The sequence below is a fragment of the Leopardus geoffroyi genome, chromosome A2 (genome assembly GCF_018350155.1).
Source record: "Leopardus geoffroyi isolate Oge1 chromosome A2, O.geoffroyi_Oge1_pat1.0, whole genome shotgun sequence".
In the NCBI taxonomy this organism is placed as follows: domain Eukaryota; kingdom Metazoa; phylum Chordata; class Mammalia; order Carnivora; family Felidae; genus Leopardus; species Leopardus geoffroyi.
This window is the reverse complement of record NC_059331.1, coordinates 24911030-24934456: the sequence shown is the minus strand read 5'-3', so window position 1 is coordinate 24934456 and position 23427 is coordinate 24911030. Positions and strand designations below refer to the sequence as shown.

The following is a 23427-nucleotide window of genomic DNA, read 5'->3' as shown; positions in this document are numbered from 1 at the left end:
TTGTTTTTTTGTTTCTTGACCAGAGCTCCTTAGTCAGCTTCGAGACGCTCGGAAGCCTGATGGCTCCACTGAACATGTTGGTCCCATCCTCGTGGGCTGGGTAAGAAGAATTCTCTGGTCTTGATTAAAAATAAATTTCAATAATGTAGATGGGAGTTTCATTTAACTAGACTTCTTTTGTTTTTAAGTTTATTTTTGAAAGTGAGAGAGAACAAGCAGAGCAGGAGCAGAGGGAGAGAGAGAGAGACAGAGGATCCCAAGCAGACTCCAGACTCTGAGCTGTCAGCACAGAGCCCAACACAGGGCTCAGCCTCAGGAACCGTGAGATCATGACCTTAGCTGAAATCAACGGTTTAGACGCTTAACCGACTGAGCCACCCAAGCGCACCTTAGCTAGACTTTTCTTTGTTGGCAAATGTTGGTTTTACTTCAGAAGAAATTTAAATGGCAAATTCTTAGCAAAATTTATCATTCTGTTTAGGCTTTATCTCTTTAAAGTATGGAAACAATTTTTTCCTGATTATGAATTCATAGCATTGAAAGATAACTTGGCCTTTGGCAGTAAGTAAAGGCACATATGAAACAGTTACTAGTTTTATATCAAGTAAAGTAAAACTAGTTAACATCCAATTTAGGTCAATTACTAATAATACAATTATTACCCTTTCTACTCCAGTAAATATTCAGAGACATATTCTTATCCACCACCACCAAAAATTAAAAAAAAAAGTGCTTTATTTAGGCTACAAAAAAAAACCCAAAAAACTCTCATGGTAAAATGTAATTTCATAAGCAAGTAGTACTAAACATTGTTAATGTTCAGCATACATCTGATTATAAGTAACTTCATAGGAAGGCTTGGGATTATGCTGACCTTCATCCCAAATAACCCATTCTCTTTCCTAATTGAACAAAGAAATCAACTGTGACCTTAGATTAGGGGCTTATGGGTCAATAGATTATGGTCTTGGGTGGAATCTGTTTTGTTGGGTGCGTAATGCGGTTGTTCATTTGTCCAGGCATGCACTATTTTCCCAGTCCTCACCATTCCCTGTTACTACATTTTGGTTTCCTTGGAGTCTTGTGTGCACCACCCCAGCTGCAAGTGGTCTTCAGGTGTTATGAAGTGGGTAATAAAAGCAGATCACTTCCAAGACTTCTTCCAGGCAGTATTAGATCTCTCATGTCTCTGATCCACACATTGTTCCAGAAAAATAGGCAGGAAGTGCCACAGCAGCAAGCTTTAAAGTCATTCCACTGTTTGGGGAATGTTTTGTGAAGGTTAAAAATCCTACTATCATGTGAGTTCTCTTTATCCAGTTACATTTGTATTTATATTTTAAACTTCCTGTGTCTTCGAGTTCCTACGTTTTGACGTTGATCTCTTATCCTAACTTCTGCTTCTTTTTTTTTTTTTAAGTTTTTTATTTATTTTGAGAGAGTCAGGGGAGGGGCAGAGAGGGAGAGAGAGAATCCCAAGCAGGCTCTGCACTGTCAGCAAGGAGCCCGACACAGGGCTTGAACCCACGAACCGTGAGATCATGACCTGAGCTGAAATCAAGAGTCAGATGCTCAACCTACTGAGCCACCCAGGTGCCCTTAACTTCTGCTTCTCAATTACTTCCTTGATCAAGAAATTTTGAGGGTTTCATGACTGAGATAGCTTTAGTTCACAAGTCAATTTTAGCACTGAGGCCAAAATATCCCAAGGACACCTGAAAGACAAGCAATGTTCTGAGATGAATAATTTAGAAAATGTGCCTTAATATTTCAGGAGAGGCATTCATCTTATATTTTTGACTTTCATTTTATTATAAGCTGTGGTAGATGTTTTAACTTCTTTAGCCTTCAAAGAAATTTCTCTAAAGAAAGCCAGCCAGCTGGAGACAGAGAAGGTGTCATGAGAAGAGAGATTCTGCCTCAATATTTCTTAAACTTCCTGAGTCTGTGGGCTGCTTTGATGGCCAGGGAGGGGGGGTGGGGGACAATGAGGCTGCACACCAGAATTAGCAGGATGCCTGCTCTGTGTTTGATGAGAAGGCAACATAGGACGACATGGTTTCCTTAGGCATCATGTACAAGTTGTCAGTTCATGCCAGAAGCAAAAGTGTTGGTGTTTGCCTCGTAATTAACTTTTTCTGAAATAAATGTCTGCCACTTGTATTAGGAAATTGGTTTGATCTGGGGGCAGCTTTTGCAGCCCTTTTCTGTACACACTCAGAGGAAATGTGACTACCCCCATTGCTATCTGAACCCTTCAGACATCACATGAGGACTTGCAGCTTGAAGAGCAGCCCAAGATTAAACAACCAGCCCATTGTGACCAGGCCTCATGAGAACGGCCCTTATTGATCAGGCCCCACGAGCTGTTAAATGTTTTCCCTCTTTAAACTGCAGATGTGTGCATGCGAGTGGGAACTGTAAACCAAGTGGTACATCTGTTTGAGTTCTGGTCTTTTTAACAGAACAAAATAAACATCTGAGTGGACTCTGAATGAGAAAAAGTCAGAGCCCATTCGACCCATGAAAAATTGATTTATTTGCCGCCTCCCCCCCCCCCCCAGCTTCCAACTCCCTCAAGGAAAAAAAAGGTGAAAAAAGAAACCCTTTTAAACAAATGAGCCTCCCAAGTGGGACAGGCCTGACCAGTCCTTTTGACCTTAGATGAATCAATTACTTGTACTTTGAAGACCTAAAACAGAGTGGTGGTTTTCTCAGGGAGCCACTGTGGTCACTGAGGATCTGTCTCCTGGGCGGGTAGGCCTGATTTCATTCACCCCTCCATCGCACAGAAACAACCTCCCAAGTGACTTACCTTCATGCTAACATTTTTTCAGTAATAAAATAATTGATAAGTTCTCCAAGCAGCAAGTTCTTGTGTTAATTTGGTTCTAATTCCATTTTAATTGTATAGAGAGAGGCAGAGTGCATGGAAGCAAAAAACAGATTTGTTCTATTGCTTTTCACAATGTTAGGGAGTTAGAAAGAATTTCTAAAAGTGAAAGAGTTTCCCTTATAAGTTCTTGATAGTCTATTTAAAGACATGTTGTGTAGTTCAGAGCTTTGGGGGGAAGGGTGGGGGAAGAACATGCTTCAGGCCTGTTTTGTCTCTAGCTGGGCAAGTGGTTTTGTTTCTCTAAACCACAATTTCTGCAGTAAAAATATCCCAGGGATAAATAATAACAATAGCTAGTACTTACTGATTCTGTTTTTTTTTTTTTAATGTTTATTTATTTTTGAGAGAGAGAGAGATAGAATGTGAGCTGGGGAGGGGCAGAGAGGAAGGGAGACACAGAGTCTGAAGCAGTCTCCAGGCTCATTTGGGGGAGAGAGAGAGAGACAGAGTGTGAGCTGGGAAGGGGCAGAGAGAAAGGGAGACACAGAATCCGAAGCAGGCTCCAGGCTCTGAGCTGTCAGCACAGAGCCCAAGGCAGAGCTCAAACCCACAAACCACGAGATCATGACCTGAGCCAAAGTCGGATGCTTAACCGACTGAGCCACCCAGGCGCCCCAAGTACTTACTGATTCTTAACCAGAAACCAGGCTCACATACTTGTTATCTGCCTTATCTCATTAAAAAATAGTATATGCCTTTTGTAAGTGGGGCAACTGAGGCTCAGAAGAGTCACCTGATACTGTCCAAGTTAGGCTTTGAAACATAATTATACCTGGTTCCAGAGTCTGCCCTCTTAACCACTGTGTTATCACCTCTCATGTTTTATATAAGTGAATGTGCATGTATTTGGGAACCAAGATGTGAACATTCTTCATTCTCTAACAAGTTACAGATCACTTGTGGCCTTTTCTAGCCAGTGGGTTGAACCAGATAGCCTTTCAGGTCTTGCCCAGGAAATGAGCACCCTGTCAGGTGTGAACACAGGACCAGAGCTGGATTGGGTTGCCATGGCAGCAGGAATGGCAGGATCAGAGAGGAATGGCCCACTGGACGGTGAGCAGCAGTGTGGTTGGAGTTCCTCACTAGTATACATCCAACAGTTACTGCTGATTTGTTTCTCTGTAATGAAAACATTCGGCATTTCCAGGTCTTTTCAAAAGGCGAGGAAGTGGAAATGAAATTAAGAGGGCCTGAAGCTCTTTTTAATTAACTCTGAAAATCTAAATTACAAGCCACAATACCACATCTGGGGTGTGTGTGTATGTGTGTGTGTAAGTAGCAATTATCATTTACTTTCAGATATAAGGTTGAGGAAAGAATTTATGCAGCTCTTTTTTTAACACAAAGGTTTGTGTTTTTTTGTTTTTTGTTTTTTGTGTTTATGACACATAAGGAAGGTAGACCTTTCCAAAGAATGTTAAACTCAACAGTGGACTTAAACATTACTTCCTTGGTATCTTTGTTTGGTTTCAGTTGCTGAGAAAATAATTTCAATAAGAGGTACCAAAAAAACACCACAATATTTATACTTTGACCCATTGTTCAGATGTTGCCACAATTTATTTTTAAGCCATGTTCCCAGACCATCAAATATTACCTAATCTGGTAACTATTAAGCATTCATTTATTTGTTCATTTGGAATATAAAGTTTGAATGTCTGCTGAATGATAGGTCCAATGCAAAGTGTTGAGGATGCAGAAATTAAAGCCCCTCTTGCACTGAATCCCTCCATAGGGCAGGTGTCCTGGTAAATGTGGCTTCTTAATCCAAGGGAGAGAAGCAAACACAGTGGGGGCCATTGGCTGCATTTTATTGTTTCTGCTACCTTTCTGGGAGCTGACAGCCTATGCATTAAGATGGTGAGTCTTGGGTGCCACTAATAGGGAGGAGTGGAAAAGGGAGATGAACAGCCCTTTCACTGGGTCTCTGACTCTGTGTTTGCATAATGTGACTGATGGGACATATCAGGGAAATTAGTATTTTGCTGGAAGGAAGATAGAGGAGTAGAAGTGTTCTGAAGTCTTTAAGCTTAAATTGTTCTTTGCATGGTATTGTGATGTTAACCATTAGGTACAGCCAAGAATCTAATTTAAAAGATGTTTCTAAATGCTTCCCGCATCTAATCTTTTACTAATTGTACTTTGGCTTTAAGTTCCTGGAGTTCTTCATAATTAGTCCGCCTTGGAATCAGGTAACCTTAAACTAATATAGAGATGCTTGCATGGAGCCATGCAAAGGGCTCTAGAGTCTGACACTTTGCTTTCTTTTTATGCCACTAGGTCTTCTAGATGAGTTTCTTATGAATAATTTTAAAAGAAATCCTGTTTTGTTTTGTTTTGTTTTTTAAAGATAGGAGGCTTTCCCCTCACCAGATACTTTTGGAAATTCAGGAAAATTTTGAGCTGTATGCGTATACAGTTATTCTGGTTCTTTTGCTCCTAGCTTAGATTGGCAGAAACGTGAACAAATTACGATGGGGTCTTAACAATCAAGAAAGTAAATACACAACTAAGAAAATAACTGTCCCTCAAGCAAGCTAAAGCCTAAAACTGTTCATTCCCTGCTATTTAAAAAGTTCTATTAGGGGCGCCTGGGTGGCGCAGTCGGTTGAGCGTCCGACTTCAGCCAGGTCACGATCTCGCGGTCCGTGAGTTTGAGCCCCGCGTCGGGCTCTGGGCTGATGGCTCAGAGCCTGGAGCCTGTTTCCAATTCTGTGTCTCCCTCTCTCTCTGCCCCTCCCCCGTTCATGCTCTGTCTCTCTCTGTCCCCAAAATAAATAAACGTTGAAAAAAAAAAAAAAAAAAGTTCTATTAATGGTGCCTGGTGGCTCAGTTGGTTAAGGGTGTAACTCTTGATTTTGGCTCAGGTCATGATCTCATGATTCATGAGTTCGAGCCCCAAGTCAGCTCCGTGCTGACAGCGCGAAGCCTGCTTGGGATTCTTTCTCTCCCTCTCTCTCTGCCCCTCCCCAGCTCATGTACTCACTCTCTCAAAATAAATAAACTTAAAAAAAAAAATTCTTGGTTGAAAATTCCACTAGTCTGTCTCCTCCAGCCATGCAAATAAGGGAATGTTGGCCAGGCCTGGAGACCAGTTTTGTTCAGTCCCCACATGTGATACTAGCTCATAGCTTCAGAGCACAATTAGTTCCACACTCCAAGCCTCCGTTGATGTTTTTTTCTTAGCTGCCTTGTCTCAGCTCCTACGACAGTTACTGCAGCAATCAAGTAGCCGCCAAGGCTCTGCTGGACCACAAAAAACAAGATCACCGAGTCCAGGATTTCCTGCAACGATGTTTAGAATCCCCCTTTAGCCGCAAACTGGATCTCTGGAATTTTCTTGATATTCCAAGAAGCCGTCTAGTGAAATACCCTCTGCTTCTTCGAGAAATCTTGAGACACACACCAAATGATAATCCAGATCAGCAGCACCTGGAAGAGGCTGTAAGTTCATCTGTTTCTTCCTCTCTTTCCCTTGTTGTTTTATCCCATAATGTCTAGGAGATTGGGTGAGTGAAGGGTCTCTGGGGACATGGATGGGACCCAGGGGTCTTGGTTTCCAGGCTTGGAAGCTGCCAAGTCATGTTTTTATTTTGCAAGTCACTTCTTCTCTCTCTGCCTCACTCTCCTAACCTATAAAATGCAGTGTTTACATGAAATACACTCTAAGGTCCCTTTGATTTCTAAAAGTTCTTGCTTCTGTACAGGTGCCTCTCTGATCTGTAATTACGATTAATAATAAACTGTAATGTTTATTACAATGGTTGTGAGGGTTAAGATCTCTGGAGATTTTGGGGCACCTGGGTGGCGCAGTCGGTTAAGCGTCCGACTTCAGCCAGGTCACGATCTCGCGGTCCGTGAGTTCGAGCCCCGCGTCGGGCTCTGGGCTGATGGCTCGGAGCCTGGAGCCTGTTTCCGATTCTGTGTCTCCCTCTCTCTCTGCCCCTCCCCCGTTCATGCTCTGTCTCTCTCTGTCCCAAAAATAAATAAACATTGAAAAAAAAAAAAAAAAGATCTCTGGAGATTTTAAATTGAATGTCTTTGTGTAGTTAGCAAATGGGAGTTGCCTCTTCCCTTAGCCCCTGAACCTATTTGTGAAGTTGACACCTATTTCAGATCCAGCTCTCCTTGGCCTCTGATTGCAGTGAGGGACCTAACCAAACGTCCTGCTCACCAGCAAATGTTCATTAAATATGGGGAGAGATAGATTCTTAGTAGCAAGAGAAGACCAGGAAAAATGGGTCCATATCATGAGAATATTGTAAACGGTGAGTGTTCTGTCCAGAGAGCTTGGGTCTGATTGGGGTGCTCTGCGGGACAGGGAGGCAATGGCAGGCCAGGAGGAGCCAGTGGCCTGAGAAGAGGTATGGAGAAATGACAGGACAGGTAATGTCTGGGGAATACTCTGGATCAGTCTGCCCAGAGAAGAGGATACTCTGAGGAAGCAGCAGGAGAGAAGGCTGAGGATGGGAGTTCAGATCTGGTTATGAGGATTTTAAATATCAATTTGAGATATGTTCCCTTGGTTGTGTTTTGTTTGTCTTTTTTCCTTTTTTTTAAATTTGTTTTAATGTTTATTTTTGAGAGAGAGAGACAGAGCTTGAGTGGGGGAGGGACAGAGAGAGTGGGGGACACAGAAAATCCAAAGCAGGCTCCAGGCTCTGAGCCATCAGCACAGAGCCCAAGGCAGGGCTCAAACTAACAAACTGTGAGATCATGACCTGAGCTGAAGTTGGACATTTAACCGACTGAGCTATCCTGTTGCCTCTCTTTTGTTTTCTAAGTAGCTGGGATTCGGGGTTCACAGCCCAGCTCTATCACTGACAAGCTGTGGAAACGTGGACACATTACTCTCCTTGTCTGCAGGATGGGGGACAGAGAAGGAAGGGACTAGGGGCAGGAAGCAAGTTGAGAGGATGCTGCAGAGGTCCAGGCATGCAGTCATGGAAACACACACAGGCAGGAGCCACAGGGATGGAGCCTTCGAGACTAATTCAAAGGGCTCATTCCCTGACTGAATATTGAACAGAAAGAGGATTTGCATAGATGACTTGAATATCAAAGTCCATGAAACCTGCTGAACAAACTGCCTATTTCCTCCAATAATAATAATAAGTAGTAATCACAATAATAATTATAGCAATACCTGCTGGCATATCTTGAATACATAGTAAATTAGCTTTATATAATTGCTCTGTAGGTTATGTATCTCATTTAATCCTTATAATAACCTATGAGATAGCTATCCCTGTTAGGACCATATTCCAGATAAGCCTTGGAGGGCTTAAATAACTTGCCTAGAGCCAGAGCCAGCAAGTGATGAGGTTTGTGTCTGAACTCTGCTGGTGTGGACTGCAAATCCTGTGCCTCTTCCACTTCTTTATGCTCCTACACCATGGAGCTGAAAGCCTAGATGCTTCTTTGAGTCCCCCTTGCCTGTAGAATTGCAGAAAGCTATCTGGGGCCACCAGGCTTTGTGGAGAGGGCCTCACTGGTGCCGAGCTGGGCCAGGTGCCTCCTTGTAGGGATAGTGAAGAGTGTAGACTCTCTTGACTAATGGCAGACACACACAGACCAGGTCCCCAGTCCTGCATAGATGCGGGACACAGGCACTGGGTATGAGGCCCATCTCACTTCATCATGTCTGTTTTTATTACTGGGACGAGTACAGTAGCATTGCCTCCTCTCCATATTTCATCCTAGCAAGTGTGTGGTCTGCGGGAATGAAAACAACAGGGAGCTCGAGCTAGTCTAAATAATTACTTTTTTGAAGCACGTGAGTTTGCTCTGAGTTTACTGTTAAGATTTCTTCTTTTTAATATGCAGCATGAAAGAATAATGCTGTTTCCAAGATCACCCTGTGAGCTAAAGTTTGGGTTTAAAAACAGATAGGAATATAATTGTTTGCAATATGAAAGGATGGGCCGGTTTCCCTAGTGCAAAAAATGTGATGTCATTTTTACAAGTTGAATCTGCACCTAGTTATTCAGGCAGATTTGTGTGTGAAGCATGGAATAGCTGTATTTCAAAATGCCTGCAAAGCAAGTCTTCCTAATGCCCATTTATACATGGAAGCACAGCAATGTTTTTTGTGGGGTGTTTTCGTTGTTGTTGTTGATGATGTTTTTGTCTTTTCAAATTCCTCTGGGCATTACCCCAGATGGGCAGAAATATTTAGCCCTGTACTCTTGGGTACATTGTGAATGCTTGATAAACATAAAACCCATAGTACCAATGTAGCTTGAATTACAGATTCCCTGAATAAATTTTCCACCTCTGAAAAGGGGTAGATCAGAGAACTGTTAATAAATTGCTCCTACATCCAATCGTCCAGTCCTCTGATTAGATCTAAAAAAAGGCCTTGCTTTTACTGCAGTGCATAAACTACCACGTTTTTATTAGAATTTCTTCATAGTGTTTTGGAGGGTTGATAGACATTTTCCCCAAAAGAGAACATTTTTAAATAGAACTTAGGATATTCAGAAATTCCAGAGGTCTGGTTGTTTAACATTTTAAATTCTAAGGAACATTTCAGCCCAAACCTGATCTGGCAGACTGTCCTTTCTCTCTGCCCACCCCTGTTCCCTAGCTCCTTAAAAAAAAAAAAAATCACTGGAAGCAATGAGAACAGGTCCTGCTGTTCCTGCAGTGCTGGCTGCTATTCCTGGTTCATGTCACAAGCCTACGAATAGATGATATTACCGCTCAAGGAACTAGACAGGGTTTTCAGATTTCACTTTGAGGATGACGATTACAGCCTGTGTGGGTTTAACCCTTGTTCTGTTACCAGATATCTATCATCATCTTGCTTTACCAGTCGTTTCCCTTTGGTTTGAACCCTGATGAGAGATGCAACAATAAATTTAACTTAAATGCAAAGCTACTGTGACTATTTGCAATGCAGTCTGCTATATTCAACTGTATTTCTTGCTGCAATTCTACAAAATAAATTCCGCTCAACAACCAGTGCAAAGATTAGATGCTTATGGTGTACAGGTGGATATAACTAAAAGACAATATTTTAATAAATGAAAGCAGACCCGGAGGTGCTATTTTAATGTCCACAAAGAATGCGGAATTACACTGTTATATTCTATTGTTTTGTCTCTATTTTTTCAAACATCAAAGAAAGACGTAGCATTTGACAGTAGTCATAGCTGCCCCAGGAACCACTGCAGTGTTTGAGCTTATCGATCTTCATGTGATGTGCCAGCTGTTCAGTTTCTGAGTTAAATTAGGAAGTGAACATGTATTTATGCCTATAGTACATCATCTTTCTGGTTTCCTGGATACTTATACCAAACTCAGAAAATTGACTCAAGACCCAGTTAATTACAGGTATACCTAGTAATAGTAAACTCTAAGAAGAGCCACAGCAATTAATGCTACTGGTTTAAAAATAAGGGAAAAGTATGGATTCCACTACATATTAAAAATGTAATAAGGTAAAAGATCAAAGTAGACTGGGTGCCTGGGTGGCTCAGTTGGTTGAGCATCGGTCTGAGCTCAGGTCTTGATCTCGGGGTCATGAGTTCAGGCCCACATGGGGCTCCACATTGGGCTCCATGCTGGGCATGAAGCCTACTGAAAGAAGAAAAAAAGATTAAGGTAGGCATAAAACGATTTTTAGATACCTCCCATATATTTTTAAGCTTCTTGAGGGCAAGGACCCTGTCTCACTTCTTTGAATGCTGCCATCTAGTTCCACACTGAACCCATGATCAACAAGGATTAATTGAATTAATTTGAAGGATGAGTCATTGCTTTAGTATGTGTTGTGAAATTTCTTTTTTTTTTTTTTTTAATTTTTTAAGTTTATTTATTTATTTTGAGAGAGAGGCAGAGGAAGAGAGAAAGCAGGGGAGGGCCAGAGAGAAAATCCCAAGCAGGTTCTATGCCGTCAGCAAAGAGCCCAACGCAGGGCTCGAACTCACGAACCATGAGATCATGACCTGAGCTGATATCAAGAGTTGAACTCTTAACCAACTGAGCCAGGCACCCCTGAGATTTCTTTTTTTTGTTTGTTTTTGAAAGTAACAATAATCAGTCATATTTGAAAACCAAAACCAAGAGGGGAGAAAAAAAAAAAAACAAAGAGAAAGTTTATGGACCAAAGTGTTCTTTTTATTGTTTTATGTTAATAAAACTAGGATTAATTTCATAGGATTTATATTTAATGCCAGATTGACATTAAAGTCCAAAAGGATTGTTTTATGATACAAAAACCCTGTTGTTGTTTTTTTTTAATGATACGTTATTTTTTTTATTGTCAAAGTAGTGCTACCACCAAACTTTGGGAAATAGAGGAAAGAATAAATGAGCTTTGAAACTTGTAATAGCTACAGAAGTATACAGATTATGCATCTGTTCATAGGATACAGTCACCAGACTTCAGCACAGAGCTGTAAGATCTTATGTCAGACTTGCGTGGAAGTGCCAAAGTTATAACCGGGTAGAAGTTTCTATCCAATTGGCTTTGGGCAGAAGGTATCATTTCATTAGCATGTGAAAAATAATTACTTAACACTTAGATTTTACTGCCAATTTAACAGATTATAAGATGTGGTAAGTTCTCATGGAGTAAAGCCCTCTTTTAAAACCTTGCTTTTCAGCTATTGGTTTGTTTTTCCATTAAGTAACCATTAAGTGACCAAGGAGAGTCCTTATTAACATTTCTCATCTATTAAGCTCTTTCCTATTAATACCACCACAAGTCGTGCGTTGCAAAGGTGGCTAAATATTCACAAATCAATCAGCGTGATACACCATACTAATAAAGAAAAGGATAAGAACCATAGGATCATTTCAACAGATGCAGAAAAAGCATTTGACAAAGCACAACATCCATTCATGATAAAGACCCTCAACAAGGTAGGTTTAGAGGGAACATACCTTAAAATCATAAAGGCCATATATGAAAAACCCGCAACTAATATCCTCAATGAGGAAAAACTGAGAGCTTTTCCTCAATGGTCAGGATCAAGACAGGAATGTCCACTCTCACAATTGTTAGTTAATATAGTCCTAGAAGTCCTAGCCACAGCAGTCAGACAACAAAAAGAAAGAAAAGGTATCTGGGCATCTGGGTGGCTCAGTCGGTTAAGCCTCCAACTTCGGCTCAGGTCATGATCTTGCAGTTTGTGAGTTCAAGCCCTGTTTTGGGCTCTGTGCTGACAGCTCAGAGCCTGGAGCTTGCTTCCAATTCTGTGTCTCCCTCTCTGTCCCTCCCGCCTCGTGCTCTGTCTCTCAAAAATAAATAAATGTTAAAAAAATTTTTTCTTAAAGAAAAGACATCCAAGTCTGCAAGGAAGAAGAAAAACTTTCACTATTTACAGATGACATGAGACTCTATATAGAAAATTCAAAAAACTCCACCAAAACACTGCCAGAACTGATAAACAAATTCAGGAAAGTCTCAGGATACAAAATCAACATACAGAAGTTGGTTGATTTTCTACACACCAATAATGAAGCAGCAGAAAGAGAAATTAAGGAATCAGCCACATTTATAATTGCACCAAAAATATTAAGATACCTTGGAATAAACCTAACTAAAGAGGTGAAAGACATCTTCTCTGAAAACTGTAAAACACTGACTGATGAAAGAAATTAAAGATGACACCAAGAAATGGGAAGACATTCCATGCTCAAGGATTGGAAGAACAAGTATTGTTTAAATATCTATGTTACCCCAAACAGTCTGTACATTTAACGCAATCCTCATCAAAATACCACCAGCATTTTTCATAGAGCTAGAACAAACAATCCTAAAATTTGTTTGGAACCACAAAAGACCCACATGGCCAAAGCAACCTTGAAGAAGAAAAGTAAAGCTGGAGGCATCAGAATTCCAGACTTCAAGTTTATATTACAAAGCTATAGTGATCAAAACAGTGTCGACTGGCACAAAAGTAGACACATAGATCAATGGAACAGAATGAAAACCCAGAAATGAACCCACAACTCTATGGTGAACTAATCTTTGACAAAACAGGAAAGAATATCCAATGGGAAAAAGACAGTTTGTTCAACACATGGTATTCAGAAAACTGGACAGCAAAAGAATGAAACCGGACCCTTTCTTACACCATACACACACAAAAAAGCTCAATATGGATTAAGAACCTACATGTGAGACTTGAAATCATGAAAATCCTAGAGGAGAACACAGGCAGTAACCTCTTTGATATATATAGGCTGTAGCAACTTCTTTCTATATATGTCTCCTGAGGCAAGGGAAACTAAAGCAAAAATAAGTATTGGGACTTAATCAAAATAAAAAGCTTCTGTACAGCGAAGGAAATAACCAACAAAACTAAAAGGCAACCTACAGAATGGGAGAAGATATTTACAAATGATATATCTGATAAAGGGTTAGTATCCAAAATATGTAAAGAACTTATAAAACTCAACACCCAAAAGATGAATAATCCAGTTAAAAATGGGCAGAAGATATGAATAGATATTTTTCCATATGGCCAACAGACATAAGAAAAGATGCTCAATATCACTGATCATCAGAGAAATACAAATCAAAACCACAATGAGTTATCACCTCACACCTGTCAGAATGGCTAAAATCAACAACACAAGAAACAACAGGTGTTGGTGAGGATGTGGAGAAAGAGGAACCCTCTTGCGCTGTTGGTGGAAGTGCAAATTGCCGCAGCCACTCTGGAAAACGTTGTGGAAGCTCCTCAAAAAGTTAAAAACAGAACTACCCTACAATCCAGCAATTGCACTACTAGGTATTTACCCAAAGAATGCAATAATGCAAATTCAAAGGAACCCATATACCCCAGTGTTTACAGCAGCATTATCTACAATATATAAGATATGGAAACAGTGCAAGCATCCATCAACTGATGAATGGATAAAGAACATGTGGTGTGTGTGTGTGTGTGTACACACACACACACACACACACACACACACTAGATTATTACTCAGCCACAAAAAAAGAATGAAATCTTGCCATTTGCAATGACCTGGATGGAGCTAGAGGGTATAATGCTAAGGGAAATAAGTCTGAGAAAGACAAATATTATGTGATTTTCTCATATGTAGAATCTAAGAAACCAAACAAACCAGCAAGGGGAAAGAGAGAGAAAGGTGCAAATGAAGAAACAGCCTCTTAACTATAGAGAACAAACAGGAGAGGTGAGTGGGGGATAGGTTGAATAGGTGATGGGGATTAAGGAGGGCACTTGGGATGAGCACCAAGTGTGGTATGCAAGTGTTGAATCACACTACATTGTACACTTGAAGCTAATATTACACAGTATCTTAACTCATTGGAATTTAAATAAAAACTTTTTAAAAATACTACCATGAGAAATATGGGACTGTTGGTCTTTTCACTATTAGAGGACAGAGGACCCTGCTGAGGAAGTCATCATTTTGCCTTTGATTGGTGTCATTGAGTTTTTACTCAACTAATTTTTTGTTCCTTTGGTTTTTAGCATTTTCTAACTTTTAGACATATTCATGTGATAGAACAACAACACATCAAAATAAATGCCCACTGATTGTGTATGAGTGCTGTATTCTTGTTTCTTTGTTTTGTTTCATTCTGTATTAACAACAGTACATCCACCATTGCTCTGAAATCTCTACCCCTAATTTATTTACATGTGCTATGGGCATGGGTATGAGTGTATGTATATAGACAAATGGTTCCCATCGTGATGCCTAGTGTCTTTTCTTTCTATTTCTAGTTCTCTGTCCTTTATAAATCATTTATGTTTATCACTAAAAAGATATCCAAACCATTTCTTCACACCCAATTTGCAAATACTGTTTGTACGTTAGATTGAGTACCTGTAGAGAGACCTTGAAACTGAGTTCAAATCCCCAAAGATGTTCCCTTCTTGGGCTACTACATTTGCTTTGTTTTTTCTCCTTGGCTGAAGTTTTTATATGCCTATGTTTTCAACATTGTAAGCATGTTTTAGGAAATGTGCAACATAAAGCTCAGTAGTTATGAGTCCTGCACATTGAAAACTGTACTTTATATCTCTTCCTCTCAAATAGAAGTATGCATCAACATCAGTTTTATAAACAAATATCTGTACCTGTATATAAATATATATGTGCGAATATGTGTATCTGTGTGTACATGTATAGATGGATAGCACAATATATTAAAAGCATTTATTTATTTTTGCTGTTTCCTAAAACAGCAAGTTAGATAACAGAATCTCAGAATTAGATGCAAATCTATCTTGGTGACCTTCTAGGCTGAGCCCCTGGTACTTCTTGGTGTGGATGGTTTGCTTACTTTCCTCCTACTGTCTTCTTTGTTTCCACAGATAAACATCATTCAGGGAATCGTGGCAGAAATCAACACCAAGACCGGGGAATCTGAGTGCCGCTATTATAAAGAGCGGCTTCTTTACTTGGAAGAAGGCCAGAAAGACTCTCTAATCGACAGCTCGAGAGTGCTGTGTTGTCATGGAGAACTGAAGAACAACCGAGGCGTGGTGAGTGGCTCCTCTTCTTCAGTGGTCTCCTCCTGGGCCTCCCCCAACACTTAAGCCATTTGATGCTAAGCCTCCTGTTACTGTGCCTTCCCCACCAAGCATCTTCAGACAAAAATTGCTTTCCAGTGTTTTTTATATCACAGGATCCCATATATATATATATGACCTATATATGAACTATATATATAACTATATATATATATATATATGACCTATATATGAACTATATATATAACTATATATATATATATATATAGTTATATATATAGTTATATATAGTTATATATATAGTTATATATATAGTTACATACCTTGTATATATGTATTTCTATATTACACATATAATTTATAAATAACGTGGGTTGTGTGTTTCTAACTTATATTTATATATATTACACAAAGTATAGATTATATACATATTTTAAAATTTCACAACCAGTACATTTTCAGGAAGAATTTTGGAAACCAACATAGGGTTGCCAACTTTGTATTTTGTTTGATCATGACCTTCAACAACAAATACAGAACAGTTAACATCTCCTCCCACTTTGATATCAGAAAACCAGGGTGATTTGAACAGGTTGTTAAAAGCAGGAAACAGAAAAACAGCTCTTAAATTAAAACTCTTAGCTTTATGAGAAATTCTTTGCGTTTTTATGGATTGGTACCCATCCACGGACTGCTATTTTAAGACCAGTTTTTGTTTTTTTAAAACAATAACCTACCCTCTATTGGCTGCATATCTAACTCTGCCCAATTTCCTGACTTTTATTCCTGAGTAGATATTGAATTTGTTCCTCCTCTCCTACATAGCAACTTGGACAGATCTCCCTGGAGCACTTAACTGCCATGGGTTGTAATTATCCATCTGTCTGTCACTATCTTCCATTATGCTATAATCTTTTAGGGTGGAGACTGTATCTTGTTAATCCCCAGCACCAATTATGGGGACCTGACACGTACTAAGCACTCAGCAATGTTAGGTGAATGAGTGAGTGAATGAATGAATGAATGTTTGTATAAAAAAGAATGGATTTGAATTTTATGGGAGTTCGAAATTCATTTAACTCATCAGGCTACTTTTATGTATAAGCAATAGAAATTAATGCTAATATGTATATAATTTTTATGTATTATACATAAAAATGTATATATAATGTGTAGATTTTATTATAGATAATATATATTTAAATTCAATGTTGAGAAAGCCATTGAGAAAGAGAATCTCCACTTGTATTGTATTTCATCTTCAGTATCTAGTCAACCCTTAGAAGGGAAGCCAAAACTAGATTGAATAGTTCTTAATAAAGCTTTGATGATTCAAAGGACAACCTTTGACCTGGAGTATGGAGTAGCATTTGTAAGCAGGCTTGGAAATGTTATTTGAAATCACTGAGTGTATGTCATAAGCACCCATTATCAGAGCTAGTAGGGATCCATCCAACTGCTGGTGCAACAGAGGTAATAAGACAGGTCACAGGCCACTGCTTGAAGAAGTGTTTCTGTTTGACTAGAGTTACTGATTGCTAGAAAGCTACATTCTGCTTCTTGCTGATTTTCAGAAAGCACCAGTGGACTTCTAATGTCTGATACTCTGACTTCTTGAACATTCTTTGTCAAAAGCCCTGTGGGAAATAGTTGGGAAGATTTATCACTCCTGAGATGAGAGCGTATTCTCTTTCTGTCCATCAATCAAGGACTGAGACTCTCTGGTTGGATGTGCCTAGGGCATTAAAGATGAACTCTAGTTCATATTTCAAGCAATAGATTTTTTAAAACAAAGATAGTAGTTGGGGTGGGAGGTTTGTTTTAGTTGTTTTTCCCAACAGAATTATGGAAGTCATTAGGAACTAAGTCCTGTATCAAGAGAAAAGCTCAATCGTTTGAGAACTAAAAGGAGCTGAGACTAAGGAGGGGAATTTTCAGTGAACACTCATAAATAAGGGATGTTTTTCAAAGATTTTCCAGACAATCTGCATTCAAATTGCCTACCTTGGCTGAAGGATTGATTGAAGTAGAAACATTGTAAAAATCTCTGATCATGTTTACAATGACAACCCCTTCTCTCCCCATCCCCAAAAGAAAAGTCTCAACATTCTTTCTACATTCCCCCCTCAAAAAAAAAATAAGTCCTTAACTTGGTTATTTTTTGTTTTACTCTGTTTAAATGAACATTTGATCCTTTTGATAAACAAAATCCCACTCCTCAATCTCTTCCCACCCAGTACAAAATTATCATTTGTATTTCTACCAGCCAACATGTGGTTGAGCTTTAATTTCTGCAGGTGTGTGTGTGTGTGTGTGTGTGTGTGTGTGTGTGTGAGCGTAGACATGGGTGGATGCATCTTTTCTCCCAAATATAAAATTGTCTGATAATGCTGAATGTGCTTCCCCTGCCCAAAATCAAGATTCTAATGTGAGTTTCCACCTGGGTTCGTGCTCCCAAATATCTCCACTGGAAAACCAGAACCCAGCTGCCGAAGTTGTAGATCTTTTCACTTCAATTCATCAGCATTTCCAAAGTGTGAGATGAGCCTTGCACTTGGAATGGAATAGAGCCAATTTACCCCAGCTCCACCCAGCAAAACTGCTTTCATGATGTGGTTGGAGACAAGCCTTTATTTTTGAGATTTTCTTTGTGCCCACAACACACACATCAGTCATCAGCCTTTAAAGTACAACCTCTTCAGAGAACTGAGGTTAACATAACCGAGATTAACATAACCGAGAAGGACCAATGCTTTGATTATCTTTCTCTGTGGCTACGGTGACATGCTCTGGTTCCCTCAGGGATGGGCATTGTTCTGAGTTGGAGTGCCTGGATGGAGCTGATACTCAGCTCTGTGGTTTAAGAAACAAGTGTTTTTATGGGTTTGGGAAGCAAAGATTAATATTAGGCTTTGATATGCCAGGCGCATCCTTTATAGACTATTGTTCAATATGATCTCTTAGGATTATATTAGGTGCTACAAACCAAAGCTGGGGTGGGGGTACTAACTTCTTTTCCTTTCATTGCCCCCTGTATTCTACTCCCCCTTCTTATTTTTTTCTTATGGAAGCCAGAGGCTGTGTGTGTCTGCACAGGTTGTGAACTGCAATGTGAATGTTGTCCCTGAAGCGCGCACTCCTGGTTGCAGATGTCTGTAGGCCCTAGGGAGTCACTCCCCCGTGAAAGACACTAGGTGCATCTGGGAATACCTCCAAGTTGCCCAGCTTCTGTTCTGGAGGTAGATTTGAGCCTAGAAATTCATAATACAATGTGAACCTGGTACCTGAGGACCTCTTCTCCACAGAAGTCCACTAATATTTCTAGACCGTTGCTTAGAGAAATCCTGTGGATTCTTTTCTCCTAGAAACTTCATGTTTTCCTGTTCCAAGAAGTGCTAGTGATCACTCGAGCCGTCACCCACAATGAGCGGCTCTGCTACCAGTTGTACCGGCAGCCGATCCCTGTAAAGGACCTCCTACTGGAAGACCTGCAGGATGGAGAAGTGAGGCTGGGTGGCTCCCTGCGTGGCGCATTTAGCAACAATGAGAGAAGTACGGATGGCAGTCGGTTTTGATCTGTTGAATGGGTTTGGTTGTGGCGGTTCAGAAGGAGTGGATGGCTGGGGGAAAGAGAGGAGCCATCACCTTGGAGTCAAACTACATTCCAATGCTATCTCATCACTCACTGTGTAACCTTGTGCAACCTCTGTGAGCCTCAGTTTCTCATCTGCAAAATGGGCATGTATGCATAACTACTTTATCAGGTTGTTATAAGGATTAAGATACTGCAAGTGAACCTGTCTGCACATAACAGGGGCTCTTTAAATTCCCCTTCTCTGTCTCCTTCCATTGGATAAAAGCATGCTTACTACCAGATAGCCCCTAGGTAGATACCAGCTGCTTACTGCTGGCTCTTGTTGAGCCAGCAGACTCATCCCTAAAGAGGCTTAAGGATGGTCACCTGGTTGAGGATTCATCTGTAATTATGCAAATGGACCTCTCTAACTTGAGACTTAATGAACAAGGAAATTAACCAAGAGAAGCTAAGATGGCAGTGTTTACTGAGTGTCTTATATGTGTCGTTCGAGGCACTGGTATACACTGGTCAACTAAACAGTCAAATCCCTTGCCCCTGTGGAGCCTACATTGTAAGAGAGGAGATAAATGATGCATAAATATTCAGGTGCTGTTCAGAGAACTAAACCCCAGCATGGGATAAATAGGGATAACAGTTGCCGGTTTGCTTTAGAGGAAATGATCAGAGAAGTCTTCCTTGAGAAAGTGACATTTGAGTGTCTTGGGTTAACATTGGCATCATATTTTCAAAATAATTATTTGTACTGCCTCTTACCTACTCATCAGTCCACCGACCCTGGTGGTAGTGGTGATGGTGGTGATGTAGTAGTAGCTTCTATTTCTTGAATACTGACTATGTGCCAGGCGTTGTATGAGCACTTACATGTATTATCGCATTTAGGCCTCATGATAACCTTATAAGGTAGGTTCTCTTTATTTCTCCCATTTTACAAATAAGGACACTGAGACACAGAGGACTTAAGGCACTTGCCCAAGAGCAAAGGGTGGAGCCTGAATTTATGTAAAGTGGTGGTTCCCAGTCTGTTGGCTACAGGGATAGTGCAAGGGGACTGAACACACACGCTTCTGTGAACCAAGCATTGCCCATGGCATGCGGGGCCCGTTATGTGCCAGCTAAGCTAAATAAAATGTCTTCCGTGTTGCGCACTACCATTTTTCAAATGCACGTAGCTCCTATGGAGGTAGTTGTAATTTTATTTTAAAATGATGGGGCGCCTGGGTGGCGCAGTCGGTTAAGCGTCCGACTTCAGCCAGGTCACGATCTCGGGGCCCGTGAGTTCGAGCCCCGCGTCAGGCTCTGGGCTGATGGCTCAGAGCCTGGAGCCTGCTTCCGATTCTGTGTCTCCCTCTCTCTCTGCCCCTCCCCCGTTCATGCTCTGTCTCTCTCTGTCCCAAAAATAAATAAACGTTGAAAAAAAAAATTTTTTTAAATAATAAAAAAAAATGAAATGAAATTTATAATAAGTCTTTACATATCTTCTCAATCATTTGGATACTCCATGTACAGGTACTATAATGTGGGGGATTTGGGGCATGTTTTGATATTGCAAAGAGCTTCTTCAACTTGAAAAGTCTCTAGCTTGGGGCGGTTGTGGAAATTCCAGATTACCAGGCTCATCTTACACCTACTGAATCCAAACCTGTAAGGGGAGGGTCTCGGCATATATGTTTTTAATAAGCTCACAGGGGATTTTAACACACATCCAGGTTTAAGCTGATGTCCGTTTGCTAGCCTCAAGGGCGACTGAAAGCTACACTGGTGTCAACTCCAGGTCAACTCCAGTTGATTGATGGTGGCTGCAGGGTATTGCTGAGCCATGTCGCGGACCAGTGGGACACATTTTGTAATCAATTAATGATGTCTGCTCTGGTTCAGGGGGTTAATGTCACTATATATGTTATCTTTGCCCTGGGAGCTGCCTGTCCATTGATCTTTCTTATGGATGTTTTTCATTTCTAGTTAAAAACTTCTTCAGAGTGAGTTTCAAAAACGGATCCCAAAGTCAGACCCACTCGCTACAAGCCAACGACACCTTCAACAAACAGCAGTGGCTCAACTGTATTCGTCAAGCCAAAGAAACAGTGCTGTGTGCTGCCGGGCAGGCTGGGGTGCTGGACTCCGAGGGACCGTTCCTCAATCCCACCACCGGGAGCAGGGAGCCACAGGGAGAAACAAAACTTGAGCAGATGGACCAATCAGACAGTGAGTCAGACTGTAGTATGGACACGAGTGAGGTCAGCCTAGACTGTGAGCGCATGGAACAGACAGACTCTTCCTGTGGGAGCAGCAGGCACATCGAAAGCAACGTCTGACAGAAGCGTATGTACTTCCTGGAAGTAGCCCTTTGTCTTACCTGTACAGTATTTGCATTCCACACATGGAACGGTTTGGAGAAGCACTTTTTAATATTTTTGTGACCGTGTTGACCCAGTTTCTCGTATCTGTACCTTTGTCCTTAGTACTGTAACTGCCAATCTGTCTGTGTAAGCTGGGATCTGTGGCAACCGTTACCCTGTATTGTATTCCACAAGTGTCTGGATAGATGGAGGGGTACTTGAACAAGTTACTTTCAATTGTCCTGCTGGATTTTAAAACTAGAAAAGAATCTCTAAACTACTGTTCCATGTAGATTGCTTAAAAGAGTCTTTCCATGTTTCTATAGTGCTTTTCTAGCCCTTTGACATGGTAGCTGAAGGCATGGAGTATACAGGGCCTTGCAAAAAGGGCATGAGGAAGTCACTTGTGTATCATGATGGTATTCGAAGGAAAATGGGAAAAGATCAATCCTTGCAGTGAACTTGGTTCAATGTTATCCAACCAGAAAGCATGAAAACATCCCTGGGGATTCTGGATCCTTAATTTTGCAAAGCAAGAAACACTGTGTGGACCTTGCAATGTCATCCAGTGCATATTTGATGCAATAATCTATTAGGACGTGGAATAGTGTCTGACCTTAAAAGGACCAGCACAAAAGCAGCCGTCAGCTCTGAATCTTGAACTCCAATGCAGTTGCACCGGGAGGAGGGAGTGTGTCTCTGCCAAAGTTGTTGGCTTGCCGTAGAGAGCCATTTCTAGCCTAAAACACCAGAATAGAACTCGAAAGGTTTGGGAATATCTGACAGAATAATGAGAAGGCCCATCTTCGTTTTGTTTCATCTGCCAAGCCCTACTCATATTTTGGAGCATTGAGCAAGAGACTGCAGGAGAGTCCATGCCTCTGTTCACAGAAACATATGAGAAGAAGAATTTGGAAGAAGTGCTTCATCATGACCTCTTACAGGAAACATTAAGAGAAAAGCCAGGTCTAGTGCCCTTCTGAGAAAGGCCAGAGCCTTGGGTTTTCCTGTTCTGCTTTTGGGTCATCACTTTGCCACCTTGGCCCTGTGCTGTGATCAGAGCCATAATTACATTCTCCAAAGGCCAATTTTAATTAACTCTGATTAATTAGAATCAATTAGCGAAATTAGTAACCTCTTTGTCCAGCTTTGGCTTACAGTGCAGGGTAGATTGCAGATCTTAAAAAAAGCTAACTGAATACACAGAAAAGCTCCCTGTGAGTGTAAATATTAAGGATGACCTGTGCAAAATTATTCCCACACCAGCACTAGTAGTAATGATTCTAAATTATTGCCAAAAAGTTTTTTTTAATCTTCTGTGTCTTTCGAGTTTACAGAAAGCAGTAAACGCTGTGTTGTCATTTTATGATGTACATCTAATATGTGCATTCAAAGAAGCTGTGTGACAAGATGTATCATTATAAAAACAAGGTAATATTACTTATTTTTCAAAAATGAAAAAAAATACTGTGGTCAATTATACCCTGTAAAACAGATTTCTGTATTTATAGATTTTAAACATGGTGAATTTTTTTTTCTATTACAAGTTTATTTAAAATTGCTTTTGTTCTCAAATTGTTATTGATTTAGCAAGTGAATGAACTGCTGCAGATAGAAGCAGACAGAAGCTGAGAACCTGTTGCTTGATGATGGGGGAAAGAGTGAATCATTCTCTGCAGGAGCCCTCGGCCACTTTGGCCAGTGGGTTGAGGCAAGAGGTCTGTTAAGTGCTGGCCTATGGGAAGAAAGTGAATGTTTTGATGAAATGAATGTTTTTGTATAAAGGCCTTAAACTTTTCTGGAAGCATTTCAAATAAATTACATTAAAATGTCATTCTCTCTGTGTATAGTGTGTGTCCTACAAATGTCAAATTTCAGCTATCTTCCTGGGAGGTTCTTTCTGAAATGTTTGCTTGTTCTGCCCAAATACTAACTTTAAAATAGGGTGCAGGATAAAATAAATGCTCTGATTTGATCTATCAAAACTTTTGTAGAAGTCCTATTTCTAAGATCTGTTTTTTTCAAGCATTCCCTACTCATTCGCTTAATTCATTTATTCATGTTTAACAACTGTGTCTTCAATCTGTACTGCATGTAAAGTCAAGGGATAAGTCATAATTGTTACAG

At 40.4% G+C, this 23427-nt stretch overlaps 1 protein-coding gene across 9 annotated transcripts in view; it reads left to right on the top strand.

The window, feature by feature from the left end:
- Window positions 1-23134, top strand: part of ARHGEF3 (Rho guanine nucleotide exchange factor 3) — a 309958-nt gene extending 286824 nt beyond the window's left edge. For 8 of the 9 annotated variants that reach the window (XM_045493267.1, XM_045493270.1, XM_045493268.1 and 5 more), the window contains 5 exons: window positions 24-100; window positions 6083-6340; window positions 15208-15378; window positions 18732-18918; window positions 20924-23134. In XM_045493267.1, the coding sequence (XP_045349223.1) occupies window positions 24-100; window positions 6083-6340; window positions 15208-15378; window positions 18732-18918; window positions 20924-21276 (1046 nt within the window). In that variant the 3' untranslated portion in view covers window positions 21277-23134. The remainder of the gene's footprint in view (window positions 1-23; window positions 101-6082; window positions 6341-15207; window positions 15379-18731; window positions 18919-20923) is intronic. The other variant, XM_045493273.1, reaches the window with a different exon arrangement.
- The last annotated feature ends 293 nt before the right edge of the window (window positions 23135-23427 follow it).